Source organism: Danio rerio, chromosome 3 (assembly GCF_052040795.2).
Source record: "Danio rerio strain M-AB ecotype USA chromosome 3, GRCz13ab, whole genome shotgun sequence".
Taxonomy (NCBI): Eukaryota; Metazoa; Chordata; class Actinopteri; order Cypriniformes; family Danionidae; genus Danio; species Danio rerio.
In genome coordinates this window covers 63,228,586-63,248,431 of record NC_141023.1, presented here as the reverse complement: position 1 = coordinate 63,248,431, position 19,846 = coordinate 63,228,586, and the positions used below count along the sequence as shown (strand labels likewise).

At 41.5% G+C, this 19,846-nt stretch overlaps 1 protein-coding gene across 8 annotated transcripts in view; it reads right to left on the bottom strand.

Annotated features, from left to right (window-relative positions):
• The window catches only part of vwa3a (von Willebrand factor A domain containing 3A), a 72,787-nt gene extending 56,809 nt beyond the window's left edge, over positions 1-15,978 (bottom strand). Inside the window, exons 1-6 of one of the 8 annotated variants that reach the window (XM_087245269.1) lie at positions 15,775-15,978; positions 13,096-13,249; positions 10,592-10,672; positions 8,772-8,826; positions 5,893-5,994; positions 5,678-5,784 (exon numbers count right to left, since the gene is read on the bottom strand). In XM_087245269.1, coding sequence (XP_087101395.1) covers positions 5,678-5,784; positions 5,893-5,994; positions 8,772-8,826; positions 10,592-10,672; positions 13,096-13,178 — 428 coding nt within the window. In that variant the 5' untranslated portion in view covers positions 13,179-13,249; positions 15,775-15,978. Of the gene's footprint in view, positions 1-5,677; positions 5,785-5,892; positions 5,995-8,771; positions 8,827-10,521; positions 10,673-13,095; positions 13,250-15,774 lie in introns of all 8 variants that reach the window. The other 7 variants (XM_087245272.1, XM_087245270.1, XM_087245275.1 and 4 more) reach the window with 7 other exon arrangements.
• Positions 15,979-19,846: the final 3,868 nt, after the last annotated feature.

Sequence of the window (19,846 nt, the reverse complement as noted above, 5' to 3'; positions counted from 1 at the left end):
CACTAATACATCTTAGTGTTAAAATGGCATACAATGGCATCACGTGACCACACACACACACACATACACACACAGCCACACAGTGGCTGTTTCTCAATTCCAAGAGTGCAGAGAACAGACTTGAGTTCTTGGGGAAACCGGTCTTGCCAGGTGTCCTAGGAAGAACTAACTCAGGGGACCACGAGGGCAGAGAACGCGTCCTGTGAGAACTGAGATGCTGCGCTTGTCATCTCCAGTCGCAATGACTTCTGGGACTTCCAGAGCGAGTTCAGTGCTCAAGTCTGCATCTGTGCGTCCTCGATATCAAGAACACATACAGGAAGTTTCACGCGTCCTCCGTACTTGCGGTCTTGAGTATTGGAACTGAACTTGGTCAGCTGATCATGACGTTATACAAGAAGACGAGGATGCAAGATAGCCGAAGAACGCATATTGAGAAACAGCCCTTGTCATGCGCTCCTCTGAGTTTCAGAGACGTCGGACAGTTTATCAAGTGTACCGCTTGATGGCGTCTTACTATAGTTGTTAAACTTGATATTCAGACATCCAAAGTGTCTCAGAAATTCCGGGAGTCTCTATGCATTTGCGGGACTCATAATGCCCGCAAACAAGTGATAATCTGCCGGAAATCGCGCGCCTCCCTCCCGGTCCTCAAATAAGTCGCGCACCCTTCTCAGCCCCAGATCCCACCTCGCTCTTCAGACCCACACCCCCACCCCCACACATCATGACGATCATCCATCGTAATGTTACATAATAGACATCGTACAATGCCAAATTGGTCGACTTCAGGTCTTTGGGTAATTCTGCATTCAGACATTCAGACATCTAAACGCTCCTCTATATGAGTTCAGTATTGTTGTTGCTGATGAAATATAACACAGATATTGCGATTTAAATATTCTCCAGTGGGCTATAGATATTGTCAGTCATTCAGACATCTTTACCGAAGCCTCTGTACATTACTGTTGGTCTCGCGCGTCCATCATGTTTGTAGTTTATTTACACTTTTCACATGCGTTTGTAGTTCCAATCCAATTCACATCCAACGCGCAATGTATTGTGGGCAATATCAGCGGTTAGACAGTATAGACAGTTCTACACTCAAATTTTTTTGTACCAGAAATAGCAAACAATCCGGGAACCTCTGGCATACTCTTTTTAACATACTATGGTTTGGGACATACTAATTCTATTTTCAAATACTATTTAGGACGGATAGTATGCGGACTGGGATGCAGCAATGGATTTACTTTCAGCGGCTAGACCAGAGGTGGGTAAACTACGGCCCGCGGGCCATATGCGGCCCACTGAACACTTTCATACGGCCCTCGAGGGAGTTTTTAAAATGCTGCTTCTGAGTAACGGCTTGGTTCAGAATTAATAAATGAATGATGCAATTACAAGTGAACGCCATGTGATGGCAGTATTGCACACGGTAGTAAATATAATAGCAGTGCAAATTAATTTGACTTGTAAATTTGACTTAATAATATTGAAAGAAAAATCTGTTTTGTGTTAATGTGACATGTTTATGTCTGATATTACAAACCATGCATACTGTCACTATAAATAAAAGTAGCTTTTTAAAGAATTGGACATATGGCCCTTCGTTTGCAAAACCTGGTGTGGCCCTCGGGTCTAAAAAGTTTGCCCACCACTGGGCTAGACACCGGCCTCACAGCTCTGTCAATGTTGATGCCGTCACTTATTGATCTGCGATCAGCAAATGTGCTTGTGTGTTTCGCTACTGAAAAGCTATTTTGTTTGGAAAGTAGCGATGCTGCCGTTGCGCTACTGAAAAATGTAGTTAAGCTAGTAGAGTCACTACTTGTAGCGACGCTGCTGCCCAACACTGCAAATTGTGAATATCCCTTTAATAATCTAGGGTCGCCACAGCGGAATGAACGAATATCATAATACTATTCAATATTACAATTTAAAAAATATTAACAGCAGAGCTTGCGCACAATATACAGCTGATCCAGTGGTTGCCTAGCGACATAAAAAGCACAGCACTCTTCTTTTTTCCTTGTTAACAAACAAAGGCAGTGTGGTTCGCCTCACGTTCCTCAGAACTGAAAAGCATGATCAGTGTGAACAGCCACTAAAAGTACAACATCAGCACCTGAAGTGTATATTATAACCTAAAATGTACAAAAATGTCCCTTTTTGAAAGCATACCGCCCCAGTGACAGCTCTGACCTTTATTTCTGAGAGCATAAAGCAAATAAAGTGAGGATTGGTCTGAGGAGTGGTATCTACTAATATCTACATACTGCTCTGTTAGCTTAGATTCACTTTCCACTACTCTGCATCTCTCTGTCAGTGCTGCCTTTGAGCTGTTTCATCACGATGCTTCAAACACAAACGTCTCGAAGACGCATTTCATCGGTGTCAGAAACACGGCCTTCATCCTCTCTCATTATCTCAGCGTTTTTCCTCTCCTGTCCTTTCATCCCCTCCTCTCCAGTGATTTCTTGGCGTCTATTACAAGTACAAACAGTTCTCACATGTGCCCACTCATCCCTCATGACGAACCCAAAATAAAACAAGCAGTCTATCTAAAAAGACGACGAGCATGCTAATCAAAATAGTGGCCTGGTAGAGCCGATCCTTCTACCCAGAGGTCTTGATTTAGCATTTCCAAAATCAACCTTCTAATATATTTCCAAAAGGACAAAAACTTTAAGGAAACGGTTTTAAAAATAACACAAGGATGTTTGTATGTTTATTTAGGGACGTTTTGTCTTGAAAATATTCACGTAACAACTCCCAGTACTATGCCTACTTTTAACTGTCTATGCCTCACGTTCAGCTTTAATATCAAGAAAGTCTAATGCAGGGGTCACCAATCTTGTTCCTGGAGGGCCGGTGTCCCTGCAGGGTTTTGCTCCATCATGTCTCAACACACCTGCCTGGGTGTTTAAACCTACCTAGTAACACCTTAATTAGCTTGTTCAGGTGTGTTCAGCCTGATCTCACGAGGAAACTGAAGTATTTTACGTTTTGTCAGTTTAGTTGCTAATTCATACGAATTCGTACGAGTTCAGTCGTACAAAAATGTACGATATTAAAAAGGAAGCGTGGCAACTAACCCCACCCCTAACCCCAACCATCATTGGGGGATGAGCAAATCGTACTAAATTGTACGAATTAGATCGTACGGATTCATACGAATTAGCCACTAGAGCAACAAGTTACGAATTGCAGTGAGATTGCATTGGTGTGTTTGATTAGGGTTGGAGCTAAAATCTGCAGGACACCGGCACTCCAGGAACAAGTAAATAAACAATAACGTTAAATAAACGTATGCGTGAAACATCTAATATTTGGCATTTTAGTCATAAAAAATACATTTTGTGTCTATCCTTATGTTAGGGTAAACTCTGTTTCTCGATGTTTCTGAATGAAATGTGTACTGTCCCTGCAAAACCCTGCCTAGGCTGGTTGGCTGGTTTTAACTGGCTGAGAAGCCTGGTTTTAGAAGGGTTTTGGTCATTTCAAGGCTGAATTCCAACTGTTTCCAGCTTGGTCAGGCTGGGAGATGACCAGCTAAAACCAGCTTGCCAAGCCTAACTAGGCTGGGAGCCCAGTTAAAACCAGCTATGTCCAGCTAAAACCAGACTGGTCAAGCTGGTTTTAGTTGGTTTTAGCTGGTCATTTTCCAGCCTGGCCAGCTAAGACCAGGGTGGAAATGGCCAAAAACCCCTCTAAAACCAAACTGGTCAACCAGCTAAAACCAGCCAACCAGCTTAAGCTAGTTTAAGCTGTTTTTTTCACTTGGGGTACAACCTCCAATCAACTCACAGTAGAAAAAATAAGCCACTCCCACTGTTTTCTCATTTAATATTCCACTTCTCTAGGTACTGTATCACAATACAAAAAAGAAAAGTGTTTGCGGCTTCCAGTTTATTTGGACTTTAGAGCACGCTTTTTCTTCTTCTTTGGCCTTAGTCCCGTGTGGTTGCAGGGTCAGCTCTTTGGAACAAGTCCTCCATTTTAGACTTGTCCATATGATAACAACTTTTTTACACATTCCGGCTGGCCGGTCATCTGGGCCTCATACACTACGGACAATTTAGCCTACCCAATTCACCTGTACCGCATGTCTTTGGACTGTGGGGGAAACCGGAGCACCCAGAGGAAACCCACGTGAAGGCAGGGAGAACATGCAAACTCCTCACAGAAATGCAATCTGAGCCGAGGTTCAAACCAGCACCCAGAGACCTTCTTGCTGTGAGGCGACAGCACTACCTACTGCGCCACTGCTTCGCCACTGCTTCGCCCCCATTTGGACTTTACAGCACTGACAGCAAAAAACATGACTTGCTCCAATTGATGTCCCTTCCTCTGGCGGGAAACTCTAGAAGGCATTGAGGCGTGTCATTATTTTTCTCTCATTATCTTGTATATAGAGTTTAACTATGTTACCCTAATATACCATTGAATTTCTCATCATTGATGTTTAAAAACAATAATATGATGAAAATACATAAAAGTCAGTTTTAGAAGTGCCATGTGATGAGGTTAGCATCTTGAGCTAAAGCACAAAATGGTGGAAAATGCATATCTGTCAATCGTCACGTTTTTTCCAGGGATTCTTCCGTATTTTACAATTGTATCCCGCTATCATCCCATAAAGCTATTTTCCCATATTTCTCCCATATTTTTAATCTTGCTATGAAGGGTGGCGGGCGAGGCAGTGGCGCAGTAGGTAGTGCTGTCGCCTCACAGCAAGAAGGCTGCTGGGTTGCTGGTTCGAACCTTGGCTCAGCTGGCGCTTCTGTGTAGAGAGTGCATGTTCTCCCTGCCTTCGTGTGGGTTACCTCCGGGTGCTCCGGTTTCCCCCACAGTCCAAAAACATGCAGTACAGGTGAATTGGGTAGGCTAAATTGTCCATAGTGTATGAGTGTGTGTGTGAATATGTGTGTGGATGTTTCCTAGAGATGTTTCCTAGAGATGGGTTGCGGCTGGAAGGGCATCCGCTGCGTAAAAACTTGCTGGATAAGTTGGTGGTTCATTCCGCTGTGGCGACCCCGGATTAATAATGGGACTAAGCCGACAAGAAAATGAATGAATGAATGAAGGGTGGCAATAAACATTAAAGAGCCGTTCCTCCCTATCCTAAATGTGAATCTGTTCTGTGCTTTCTGTTTTAGTTTTAGTTTTAAGTTCGCCATTGCCAATTTTTCTCTTTATCTTCTTCATTGCTCGTGGCTGGAAATCTCTATACACAAGGCAACACTGGCACTTCTGGACCGCACGCTTTAGATCTCATTAAAAGATTTTTTTTCCTTCTAATGCAGGCCTGAGGCCCGATATGTGTGCTTGCTATGACATAAAAATTGGCCCAAAACCCAGCCCTAGGGTCCAGATATAAAAAGTTGATCCCAGATAGGCTCGGGCTTAAATGCAGAGCTCTACAGTGAAGAAAAAGGTTAATGAGGTTAATTTATGCCCTATTTTTACATTACATTGTTGACAGGTATGGGAAAATGTCAACTCTGCTAGTTTATCACTAAGTTAAACACCAATTAATAATCAAATGTTTTGTATGTTGCATTATTTAACTTCGGTTAATGAAAAAATGACTGTAAAATGCTTGAAATGTGTTGCCAATTCTAGAACGAGCCACGTACATAACTTGTGCCTCAACAGAAATGTCCTCACTCACCTCAGTGGACAAGTATTTTTTGGTTCGTCCCAAAGGCTGCTGACCTCTGAGCCGAAGGACAGAAGATACAGCTGTTTTTTGAAGCGCAGTTGCTCCTCAATGAGAGCCTTTGATGGTGTACGGTGAGGAAAGAAAAGCAGCAAATGAGCAGTGTAATTCATTAAATGAGCTAAATAAAGCACCGTGTTGAAGCAGTGACTCATGTGGGATCTTACTAAGAGCCTCTTCTGTAGATCCGCTAGTCTGTCTGTAGAGCAGTTCATATCAGACGAGTCAACGAGCACCGCGACATGAGATCCGCTCACCACACCAAACACCTGACGGATCAAAACACACCACAGATTCAACCTTACAGCGTTACCAAAATCTGCAGATAGCTTTTCCTGCAGTTCCCTGATGTAATCTCGAAATTTAACAGCTGATTTTATGGAAGCGAATTTTTAAACTGAAATAAAATGAACTGAAAATTAGCTTTTGAATATTGTATTTTTAAAGAGAATTTAATATTTTGGAGGTGAAATCGGGAAGTTGAATATGAATTTTTAAATTTTGCACTTGCTATTTCAAATAAATTATTTTTTTCTGTTAGTGCTATTTGACAAGGGCTGCGTCTGAAACTGCATACTTCCATACTATACAGTACGCTAAAATCAGTATGCGAGCCGAGTAGTATGTCCGAATTCATAGAATTCGAAAATCAGTGTGCGAGAAGTACCCAGATGACTTACTACTTTTGGCGAGATTCTGAAGTGCGCATCCCATACACACTGCGCTATCCAATGATGCCCCGCAAGAGAATTCATGAATGGGACTGAAGCGACGCAACTGATGCAGGTAGGTCACGGGATCATGACAAAATGGCGGATGTAGTACGTCCGAATTCCATTCATACTGCTCACATTCATACTGTAAAGAATGCACTTTTCTAACGGGTGAGTAGTATGTTTAAATCCAAATGCAGTACCTGCTGAGTAGTAGGCGGTTCCGGACGCAGCCAAGCTTTTTTTATTTTAATACTTTTGGCATTGATTTTTTCCCATCCCCTTCTTTCTTTTTTCAGCCCTATAATTTGTTTTTTAAGGAAAACATGCATTACTTTTCTCCACATGTTGAACTTCTATGGTGATCAGTTGTTTTAACTTACAAGCCACTTCCAAAGAAGTGTATTCCAGTTATTACTATTATTACAATAGTACACTAGAATACACTTTAAAAGGAATGCTGTTACACATAACCAATTTTTGTTGGGACAACATGAAGAAATTAATTTTTTATTTTTTTTTAAGATTTATTTTGGGCCGTTTTGCCTTCATTAGATAGGACAGTAATGAGACCGGAAGTGAAGTGAGAGCGAGAGAAAGAGGGGTAGGATTGGGAAATGTCCTTGAGCCTGGACTCGGGATGCCCTGACGTGCTACTGCACCATATGTTGGCGCACTAACAACTAGATTATTTTGCCAACAAAGGAATTAATTTTAACTTCATTCTTATAAATTTAGGTGGATTAAACATGAAACAATTAAGTGATCCCAAAACAAAAACTCAAGAATTGTGTTGTATGAGCTGATTTTACATAAGTCGTTGATTTTAAATGAATCATTTCCTTCACTGTATCACTTTAAGTATACTAAAATAAAATTAACTTACAGTATACTTCTTTATCGTCAGGGTTGTGCCTGAGTTTTTGTGTTTATATATGATAAATGTGCATTTTATTTCAGAAAATGGTCGATCGTTTCTCTGGGTAAGACTTTTATTCCTGACCTGCGATCACCAAGTGTCATTGAAGCTGTATTTAAACTGTGGTTTGGAGGTTTGGAAGTCCACTATAGACCATTTTGAGGAATGTAAACAATAACAATGGTCTTAACATATTTCCTGCTTTACATACTCTAAACTGTATAACTTTGGTCAAAAGTTTTGGGTATCCTTTCACAAGAATCTCACAATAGTTTGAAGGAATTTTGACCCATTTCTCCTGACAGAATTGGTGCAACTGAGTCAGATTTGTTGGCTGTCTTGCTCGCACAAGCTTTTTCAACTCTGCCCACAAATCTTCTATAGGATTGAGATCAGGGCTTTGTGATGGCCACTCCAAAACATTCACTCTGTTGTCCTTAAAGCACATTTTAACTCATTTGGCAGAAGACCCATTTGTGGTCAAGGGTAAATTTCTTGGCTGATGTCTTGAGATGTGGCTTCAGTATTTCTCCATAATGTTCTTTCTTCATGATGCCATCTATGCTGTGAAGTGAATCAGTCCCTCCTGCAGCAAAACAGCCACACAACATGATGCTGCCGTCCCCATACTTCACAGTCAGGATGGTGTTCCTAGGCTTGTAAGCTTTCCACTTTGTCCTCCAAATGTAACACTGGTCATTATGGCCAAACAAGTCAATCTTAGCTCCATCAGACCACAGGACATGTCTCCAAAAATGTGTATGTTTCCCAGTGTAATTTAGCAAGTTGTAATCTGGCTTTTTTATTGATTCTGGCTTGTTGGTTTTCCCATGTTGTCACACAAGGAAGCAGTGTGTTTGAGGTTTTCCTTCAATACTATTCTACAGTTGTGCCTCCAATTAACTCAGATGTTGTCAATTAGCCAATCAGAAACTTCCAGAACCTTGACACCATCATCTGAGCTTTTCAGAGGCACAATAATCTTTATGTATGTAAACTTGACTTTCAAGAAAAGTTATAACAATTTCTCAAAAATATCTCTCTCGTTATTCTGCTATTAAACATAACAGAAACAAATGTGATAATCCGAACTTATCTAAAAGAGAAAACGTTTAGTCGCATGGTTCTATGGTTATGTGCCCTTTTATATAGTGTATGTAAACTTCTGGATTAAACTGTTAATAAATAATGTTATAAGCTGTTTTAATGTTAAGCTATGATTAAACTTCCTCTTGTTGCATATGAAATAGTTCAACAAGCACAAAGTGTTCATGGGCCACATTGAAACTGTCTATAAGGAGAAAATGGTCCTTCCTTTCTTTTAACTTATCAATAAATTAAATATCAAACTGAACACCATGGATGAGAAGGTCAAATTAAATAATCTGTATATTTTTATTACAATCCAGATTACCTTCCTGCTTCCTTGACCGAGCCACTTAATTCGATCATGGTGCGTCTCGATGGCACTGAAAAACAGAACAGAGCATCCATTAACAACGACGTTGATCTGAAACTGAAGTGGCCTTTTCTGCTTCAATGTGGTCTTCAGCTTGACCATGAGGAACTAATTGGATGGCTGTGATTCGTCATTGGTGGATCTCACAATAGTTCTGATTGGCTAGTTCTGTAATAAACCATATAACATATTGGCTTCTAGGTGGCCGAAGCAAGCTGAACTGCCGCTCTAGGCAAAGTACGGTCACGCTGCCCACAACCCTAAAGTGAGGGGGGGGCTGATGGGGGCAAGGGAGCTGTCGCGGACGCCGCCCACTCTATTCTGCCGCCCTAGACGCGAATATAACTAAGGGCGCGGGTGATGAGGGTAGTGTCGCTGACGCCACCCTCTCTATTCTGCCGCCCTAGACGCGAATATAACTAAGGGCGCGGGTGATGAGGGTAGTGTCGCGGACACCGCCCTCTATATTCTGCCGCCCTAGACGCGGATATAACTAAGGGCGCGGGTGATGAGGGTAGTGTCGCGGACGCCACCCTCGCTATTCTGCCGCCCTAGACGCGAATATAACTAAGGGCGCGGGTGATGAGGGTAGTGTCGCGGATGCCACCCTAGACGCGGATATAACTAAGGGGGCAGATGATGAGGGTAGTGTCAAAGATGCCGCCCTCTCTATTCTGCCACCCAAGACGCGAATATAACTAAGGGCGCAGGTGATGAGAGTAGTGTCGCGGACGCCGCCCTCTCTATTCTGCCACCCTAGACGCGGATACAACTAAGGCCGCAGGTGATGAGGGTAGTGTAGCGGACGCCGCCCTCTCTTTTCTGCTGCCCTAGACGCGAATATATCTAAGGGCGCGGGCGATGAGGGTAGTGTCGCGGACGCCGCCCTAGATGCGGATGTAACTAAGGGCGCGGGTAAGGAGGGTAGTGTCGCGGACGCCGCCCTCTCTATTCTGCTGCCCTAGACGCGGAAATAACTAAGGGCGCGGGTGATGAGGGTAGTGTCGCGGCCACCGCCCTGGACGCGGATATAACTGAGGGCGCGAGAGGTGAGGGTAGTGTCAGGGACGCCGCCCTCTCTATTCTGGTGCCCTAGGCGGCCGCCTAGGTCGCCTCTATAGACCTCTATGGACCTCTATGAACGCGCCAGCCCTGGCCATCTTACAGCAAGAAGGTCACTGGTTCGAGTCCCTGCAGGGCCAGTTGGCATTTCTGTGAGGGGTTTGCATGTTCTCCTTGTATTGGTGTGGGTTTCCTCCGGGTGCTCTGGTTTCCCCCATTGTCCAAACACATGCACTTTAGGAGAATTGAATAATCTAAATTGGCCGTAGTGTATGTGTGTGAATGTGAGAGTGTATGGGTGTTTCCCAGTACTGGGTTGTGGCTGGAAGGTCATCCGCTGCGTAAAACATGCTGGAATAATTAGTGGTTCATTCCGCTAAAGCGACCCCTGATTAATAAAGGGACTAAGCTGTAAAGAAATTGATTGAATGGTGATTATATAACAATTATATTAGTTAAACACTGTTTATTTTTGAAATCTTTTAGCTAGATCTGACAGTTTTGGATGAGCCTGTTCTTTCTGTGATGTGCTCACAGTGTTTGTGAAATGAGAAAACAGAGTGTTCCCTTAGTGTCTGCTTAATCAAGAAAAACCCATCAGAACATTCAGAGATGGGTAGATGATTGAGCGTGATGTTCTTACAGCGTCTTTCTGTGAGGATGATGAAGTGTGTTCCTGATGAGTGCAGTGGAGTGAAGAAGAAGATGCTCACATGTAAAGCTGCTCCTCAAACTGAGCCAGAGACTCACTGCTGATCTGCAGCTGTCTGCTCAGCCCCGATCCGGTCTCTGAGCTGACACACACACACACACACACACACACACACACACACACACACACACACACACACACACACACACACACACACACACACACACACACACACACACACACACACACACACACACACACACACACACACACACACACACACACACACACACACACACACACACACACACACACACACACACACACACACACACACACACACACACACACACGCGCGCGCAAATATAAGCACAAAAATAAATGCACATACACACACATGCATTTAAAACACATACACATATATACGCACATACTCATACCTACACGCAAGACACACACAGCACACACAGACAAGCATGCATACACACATGCGCGCACACACACAGACAAGCATGCACGACCACACTCACACACACACATACATACATACATACAGATATAGGCACAAAAATATACTCACAAACACACATGCATGCAACACACATACGCGCGCGCAAGACACGCATGTACACACACACACACATGCAAAAATATGCACAAAAATATACGCACATACACACACACACACTCACACACACACGCAAGACGTGCGCACATAACACACAAAAACATGCATGCATACACACACACGCAAACAGTAAAGCAATCATGCAAGCACATACTCACATACACACACATATTCAGACAGACGCAACACACATGCGTGCACACACAAGGACAAGCATGCACACACATTAAACACATATACGCACATACATAAACACACACAAGACACTTGTGCGCGCACACACACACACACACACACAAGTATGCACACACTCATATACATATACACAAGCAACACACATACACACAAGCATGCATGCACGCACACAGACATGCGCGAGCACATACATACAGACAAGCACACACACACATGCACTTATACATACACACACACACACACACACACACACACACAGACAATCATGTACACGCACAAAGATATTTGGACATATACACATGCAACACACAAACACACACACATACACACACACTCAAATATAAGCACAAAATATATGCACATACACACACATATACACATACACGCAAGACACACACAGCACATACAGACAAGCATGCATACACACACAAACATGCAACATACATGCGCACACACACAGACAAGCATGCACGCCCACACTCGCTCACACACAAATATGTGCACAAAAATATACGCACATACACACACGTGCATGCAATACACACACGCGCGTAAACATACAGAGAAGCATGCACACACTCACATACACACAAAAAATATATGCACATGCACACACACACACACACATATACACACACACGCAAGACATGTGTGCACATAGCACAGAAAAATATGCATGCATGCATACACACACACACACACACACACACACACACACACACAACACACATGCAAACACACAGTCAAGCAAGCATGCAAGCACATACGCACATACACACACAAATTCAGACACACACAACACACATGCGTGCACACACAAAGACAAGCATGCACACACATTCTACACACACATATATGCACATACATAAACACACGCAAGACACATGTGCGTGCACACACACACAGACAAGCATGCACACACTCAAATTAATATACACACGCAACACACATATACACACAAGCATGCATGCATGCAATCACACAGACATGCGCGAGCACATACACATACAAACAGACAAGCACGCACACACGTGCACATTTACATATACATGCACAACAACATATATGCACACATACAAACAATCATGCACACACACACATATGTACATATACACACAAACAGACATGGACACACGGATACAGAAACACATACACACATACAGACATAGACAAGCACAGACGTATGCACATGCAGCACAAATAAACACACACACACACACACATATATATATATATACACACAGAGACAGACACGCAACACACTTCAATTCAAAATAGTTCACAAATAATCTTGTATAACTCTGAAACCGCCCCTTTTAGGCTTCGATCCTAATTGTGTTGTTTTGGTGACTGTTGCTTTAAATTCAAATGAGATTGTGCTGTTTTCAAGAGGGCGGAGCTACAAATGCCTATGTGTTAGCATAGTGGCAGATTCAAAAACAAGGCTAACGTCCAATGCTAATTAGGGCGAGAAGGTCACTAGTGGGCGGGGCTTTCCCCCCTCTGATGACATGTATAAAAGGAGAATGTCAATCAAAGTGTTTCTGCAGACTGTTATTATCAAGTGAGATTATTAAAAAATACAAATAAATATACATTTTGACCCTTAGAAGCTGGACTTCTGCCACACAACAGTGTTTAAACCCCTTATAAATAATACTTTTGCATAGCAGGCCCTCTTTAAAACTCAAACAGCACTGATTTTAGACATTGTGTCATGTAGGGATGTGCAGTAAACTCACACTGGAGCATCAGTTGTGCAGAGAGACAGCAGGTCAGACACAGACAGACCGCTGGACTTCAGCCAGTCCTCTGAGCTCTCCATCAGCCTCTGCAGGAGCTCCAGATCACAGGAGACTCGTCACGCACACACACAAGAAAACCAAGGCTCACTCACTAAAAATATGCATGATTAAAAGACCCTATTAAGATGTTTGAAATGTTACTTATTATGTTTTGTTGGTTTCGTACAAGAGGTTCACATCAATTCAAGGTCAAAATACAGAGAACAAACACAAATGTTTAACTGCCTTACACTGCAGCAGCAGCTCTTTACTCAGAGTCTGGAATGGCTGGTTCATGGATATGATTTCTCTAAACCCTGTTCTACGAATGCATACAGTGCTCTGATTGGTCAGAAGACACTACTCCAATCTAATTAGTCAAATGACTCTGCTCTGATTGGTCAGATATCTCTGTTCTTCTCTGATTGGTCTGATAACTCTGCTGTACTCTGGTCAAATGACTGCTCTGCTCTGATTGGTCAGATGGCTCTGATCTGGATGCTCAGATGGATCGACTATGCTCTAATTGGCTAGATGACTTTACTCTGATTTGATTGGTGAGATGGCTTTATTCTGCTTTGATTGGTCGGATTACTCTAATTAGTCTCATCTAATTGTCTCATCTCTACTCTGGTCAAATGACTTTGCTCTGCTCTGATTGGTCAGATATCTCTGTTCTCCTCTGATTGGTCTGATAACTCTGCTGTACTCTGGTCAAATGACTCTGCTCTGCTCTGATTGGTCAGATGGCTCTGATCTGGATGCTCAGATGGATCTACTATGCTCTAATTGGCTAGATGACTTTACTCTGATTTGATTGGCCAGATGTCCCTGTTCTCCTCTGATTGGTCTGATAACTCTCCTCTGCTCTAATTAGTCAGTTGTCTCATCTCTACTCAGGTCAAATGACTCTGCTCTGCTCTGATTGGTCAGAAAGCTCTGCTCTGGTTGCTCAAATGGATCTAGTATGCTCTGCTTGGCTAAATGATGATTGCTCTGCTCTAATTGGTCAGATGGCCCTATTCTGCTCTGATTGGTCGGATTACTACAAATAACCAGATGTCTCTGCTCTGCTCTGATTGGTCAGATGGCTCTGCTCTCGATGCTCAGATGGATCTAGTATGCTCTAATTGGCTAGATGGCTTTACTCTGATTTGATGAGTCTGATGGATCGTAAAAGAGCTCTGATTGGTCAGATGCATCTAGGATCTGGTTAATCAGAAGGTTCTGTTCTGCTCTGGTTGATCAGATGGATCTACAATGCTCTGATTGGTCAGATAGCTCTACCCTGCTCTGATTGGTCAGATGGCTGTACTCTACTTTAATGAGTCTGATGGATCTATGCTCCATTTGGTCAAATGGTTCTACTCTGCTCTGATTGCCCAGATGGATCCACTATGCTCTAATCGGCTAGATGGCTTTGCTCTGACTTGATTGGTCAGATGGGCCTATTCCACTCTGATTGGTTAGATGACTGCCCTGCTCTAAATGGTCAGATGTCTCTTCTCTACTCTGGTTAATTGAGCATTTTCTAGACAAGTACACCAAGTAAACCAAGACAAGTCTTGATTTAAGATAGATTAAATTTTATATTTGGACTAGGAACAAAACACTGTATTGTTGGTCTGTTAAACTAGATCATATTATTCAACAAATATTGTGCAGCAATTAAAAATGTCAAACTTAAGTGCGTTTTTTCTTAAAACAAGCTAAATAATCTGCCAATGGATTAAGTATACTAATATACACATATTATAATATTTTATATTGTGTACTTCATGTAGTAAGTATACTAAAGTCTATGTAAGTTTACTAAATTAGCAGTATATTTTTAGCATATAAAAGTTAAGTTTTAAGTATTTTTTTACTAACTAATTATATTATATTATATTATATTATATTATTTTAAGTAGTCCAAAATTAAGTTTCATTTGCACTCAAGTGAACTCAATATATATAAATCCGGGGGAAAATAAAATGTAATTGAGCTCACATGGCTATTTAAAGTTTTAATAAGATGTTTTACAATAATATATTTATTTGTTCATATACTTTTGATCAGTCAGAACCAAAGCCAAAACTGTAACTAATAACATATTAACTTACGATCACAGTCCAAAAATCAGTACACCAAACATTAATATTTTTAACATCCGAATGAAATGTAGCCTAAATTAACCGGAAAAGAAATCAATGGAAACATAAAAATATATCAAATTTAGTTAATATCAAATTTATATATATATATATATATATATATATATATATATATATATATATATATATATATACACAATAATTTGTTGGAAGTAAACATATATTTTTATTCCTAAAGATGTTGGCCAAAGTCTTATTTTAACGAATTTAACTAAATATATATGATATATGAATATAACCGTTTAATAAAGCTTTTTTGTTTAAATGCCGCAACAATTAGCTATATTCACTGAGAAATTGATCCAAATATTCCTTTTCAAAAAGGTTTATAGACGTCAATCTATACCAGTACAACAACCAAGATTCAATATCCGTTGTTTATCATTATGATTTTACAGTAACAGCAACAACCTAACAATTCAGTGGACTTTTAAGCACATCAGTTAATAATAGTTAATAATCAGGTTAATATTGTTTTACCTCCACACTCTCCGATCTCTTGTGTCGTTGTGTTGTGAAGCTCGTGCGTGATGAACAGCAGATCGTGCGCGCGCACAATACAGCACACAGATAACAATATTATCCCGGCGCAGGAATCAGAAATAAAGTAAAACAGCACAGGGTGTTATTGTACGAGGAGTCAGTGGATGTCCTTGTGAGGTTCAGACTGAACTGTGAGTGACTGACAGCTGCAGTGTTTGGAATCTCCATAGCTACAGACCTCCATTCAGTACTGCTCTTTTCAACTCAGCTTCTGTTGTTGATTTATATATAAGGACACACACTCAGCATTACATCAGACTTACTGCAGGTTACTTTTCTCTCTCTTCTAAATGCTTATGCTGTTCTTTACACTATGGCTTTATTTCTCAAAACTCCTGCAGCTTTATGTTGGCTTCAGAAAGTTTCTTTATGAAACAACATGACAATAACATCGTAATTATTAGTGTTTTTGATTCATGCTAGTACTTGAGTTAATCTGCTGAAGTGACTTTATAGTTGCTATGGTAACTCATGCACTATAGTAACATTAACAATGCGCATACCAGTTTAAAAACCTAATGTTAACGTTATAGTATTACCCAAGAGCAGAATGACCGAGAGGCCACACTCAATAGAACGTTCCATTGCAACAGCAGTGCCCAGCAACAGCCCCGTTATTCCGCCATTTTGGAGTGAAAGCGATCGGTCTTTCATTGGATCTCATTGTTGTCATGATGGCAAGCAGCTGCTTTGTTTTTTACTTATTTATTTAAAAAGCGCATTAAAACTGAGATACAACCTAAAAGACGACAATACAACACTTACTATCACAATCATCAGCACTTTTAATTGTTTTACAGACATATAATATGCTGTCCCTGCTGAAAAATCCAGCTTAAACCAGCCTAGGCTGGTTGCCTGGTTTTAGAGGGGTTTTGGCCATTTCCAGGCTGGTTTCCAGCCATTTCCAGCCTGGTCTTAGCTGGTCAGGCTGGAAAATGACCAGCCAAATCTAGCTAAAACCAGTTTGAACAGCCTGGTTTAAGCTGGATATAGCTGGTTTTGGCTGGACTCCCAGCTTGGCTAGGCTGGTCAAGCTGGTTTAAGCTGGTTATCTCCCAGCCTGACCAGCTAAGACCAGGCTGGAAATGGCTGGAAACCAGCCTGGAAGTGGCCAAACCCCCTCTAAAACCAGCCTGGTCGACCAGCTAAAACCAGCCAACCAGCCTAGGCTAGTTTAAGCATTTTCAGCAGGGGTTCTAATTTAATTTTAATTCCAAAATGGACTTAGGTCACTTACTGCATTCACCATACGGCAAAGCATCTCCAACTCGCACTAAACACTCGGCTTATGCTAGTTTTGTTGAATAAAATCAGCAAATAATGCAAAAGAAATATGACAACGAGATGCTGCCCTGCCAGAAACTTGTATTATTGTCGGCTAGTGAACGAGTCGTTCATAACGGGATTCATTCACAAACGAGTCGCTCCATCCGTCAGCAAGAGAAGTGAAAGCAGGAGAGGAGCTGTGTTTCAGGACATGATTAGGTCAAATTTAACAGGGAGGGTGGATAGTACATTTCTGTACACACAAACACAAGCTTTTTGTCAGGAATGCCTGTGCGGTCACTGATCCATCAATGTAGAAAAGTGATGTAAAATTATCATTTTCATAATTAGAAAAAAAAAATTACATACTAACATCCAGGAAAACTCCCGATCGTAGATATATGTGTATATGTGTATATCTCTGGCTTTGGATGGCCACAGTCCTCCACTGTACCTTGGTCCCGCATTCATTTCAAAGAAGCGCTACCCTGTAGCAAGATGGCGGCGCTATTGACGCATTCCGTCCAATAGACAACAATAGGCCAGGCGAATGTATATATCTATGCAGTGAGGTAATGACATCCGATGCAGTTGAGAGTTTGTTGTTGTATCAGAGATAAGTTATATTAATTACATATTAAGTTTATTACGTACATAATGCTTTCAGCATATTATAACAGCTCGACACCCAGTGATAAGCACAGTAATTCTGCAAAACTAGCGTTAAAGTGAGCGGCGTTCATCTGACAGGTCCATTTGCATTAGCACCCTCCCATATTGGATAAGACGCAATGGCCAAGCATCCAGCCCCAAATATACAATCTTATTGACACTCCAAGTGTTTTAAAAAGAGAGAAGTTAAAGCTTATAAGTGTTTAGATGCCTACAATTTTGTTCTGTGTGGTCATGTGCAAGAAATAATGCTCCATGATTACCAGATTCAAAACTTTGTAGTGCTAAAACTCGAGGTTCTGCCTAGCTAAAGACAAGGAAAGAAGACGGAGCTGTACAAGGCCTGGGTAATCATTAAACAAGCAAAACTAATGCATTCTGACAGCGAACTGCACTTGTACAGCAGGGTGTGTGAACGTACATGTTTACATTTCTTTCTTAGCATGTAGTATCCGCAGTTTAATTCACCATATTGAACTGTTTTTGCTGAAATCATTGCTGCAATCAAAAACAAGTAATGTGTCTGATTCAGCATAGCCTGAACTTACCTCTTAAGTTCCCTTAACCTTAACTTACTGATATAAAATGAGAACAGCCGAGTCCAGCATTTTTAATTAGGTCCTCACTACATTCAGCTCTTCTGATAGCTGTTAGCCAAAGACATCTGCGGTTGGCATTTAACGCAGTGTGGTGTACGGTAAAAGTTAAGTTTCCTATTTTTGGACTTACGATTTTGGCATCCTACCGAAGAACACGACATGTTTGCTGTTGCAACCAGTCTCTTTTTGCAACTGGTATGCGCGGTTGAACGCGTGTGACATCATGTGTGACGTAGGTTGGTAATGCCCCTATAGATACAGCTGCAGCAATCATTACCCAAGTGTTTAAATACTATACAGTATAACACAGTTTGCATAGCTCTAAACACTATAGAATTTACTATAAATTACTATAGTATATTCTTTCATTGGGAAGTTTGTAGTTTGATAACCTAAACTTATCAAAGAGGCGTGGGGGCCAAGGTGTTTAAAGTCCCCTCCCGGGGGGCAGGGGGAAAACGCCTGTGCTGGGGCCAAGCCGGCCGATGCATTTTAAGAGCAGCAAGGTGGCGCAGTGGGTAGCACAATCACCTCACAGCAAAAAAAGTTGCTGGTTCGAGCGCAGGCTGGGTCAGTTGGCATTTCTGTGTTTGCATGTTCTCCCCATGTTTGCGTGGGTTTCCCCCACAAGTCCAAAGACATGCGCTATAGGTGAATTAAATAAGCTAAATTGGCCGTAGTGTATGCGAGTGTTTGCAAGAGTGAGTGGGTGTTTCCCAGTGTTGGGTTGCGGCTGAAAATGCATTGACTGTGTTAAACGTGCTGGATAGGTTGGCGGTTTATACCACTGTGGCGACCACTGATGAATAAAGGGACTAAGCCAAAAAGACAATGAATGAATTCATAAATGTACTCATCTAATTAGTTAGTGGGTAAATATTTATTATTTTTACTTGTGAATTTACAAATTGTTTTGAATTTACAAATTGGATTTTGTAATTGTGAATTGTGCTGGGCATGTTTGAGCTTTATCTTTGCCAACATATTATTTTTGAGACTTATCTAATTGCATAAATTATCATTTCAGCAATAATTATTAGTCCATCTCTTCAACCTCACAGCCTCTTTTCTTATGTGAGAACCATGAAAAAGGCAGAAGACCCCCCTCACAGCATGACATTTCATTAAATTACACAGATTAATATTATAAATACTTTTAAATTCAGCAAACTTCTAAAATGTGCCTCCAAAAATAGGCTCTCATTAATTTTTACAGAATTAATTTAAACTGGTGGCTGAGCAAGGGAATCATTTTAGGGGTGAAACGGGGTAACAGGCTGACAATTTTTTTTTTGTGATTGCAAATTTAACTACTAGTTGCTAGGCAACCTGTGCTTCCACAAATGACCCCCCACACAAAATTAGCCACACAGACTCTACATACATGCAAAGTTTGATGAATTTGAACAGAAACACCAGCAGTAGTTAGTCTAATGAAGAGAAGCTCAGCTGAAGTCAAGCGCCAGACC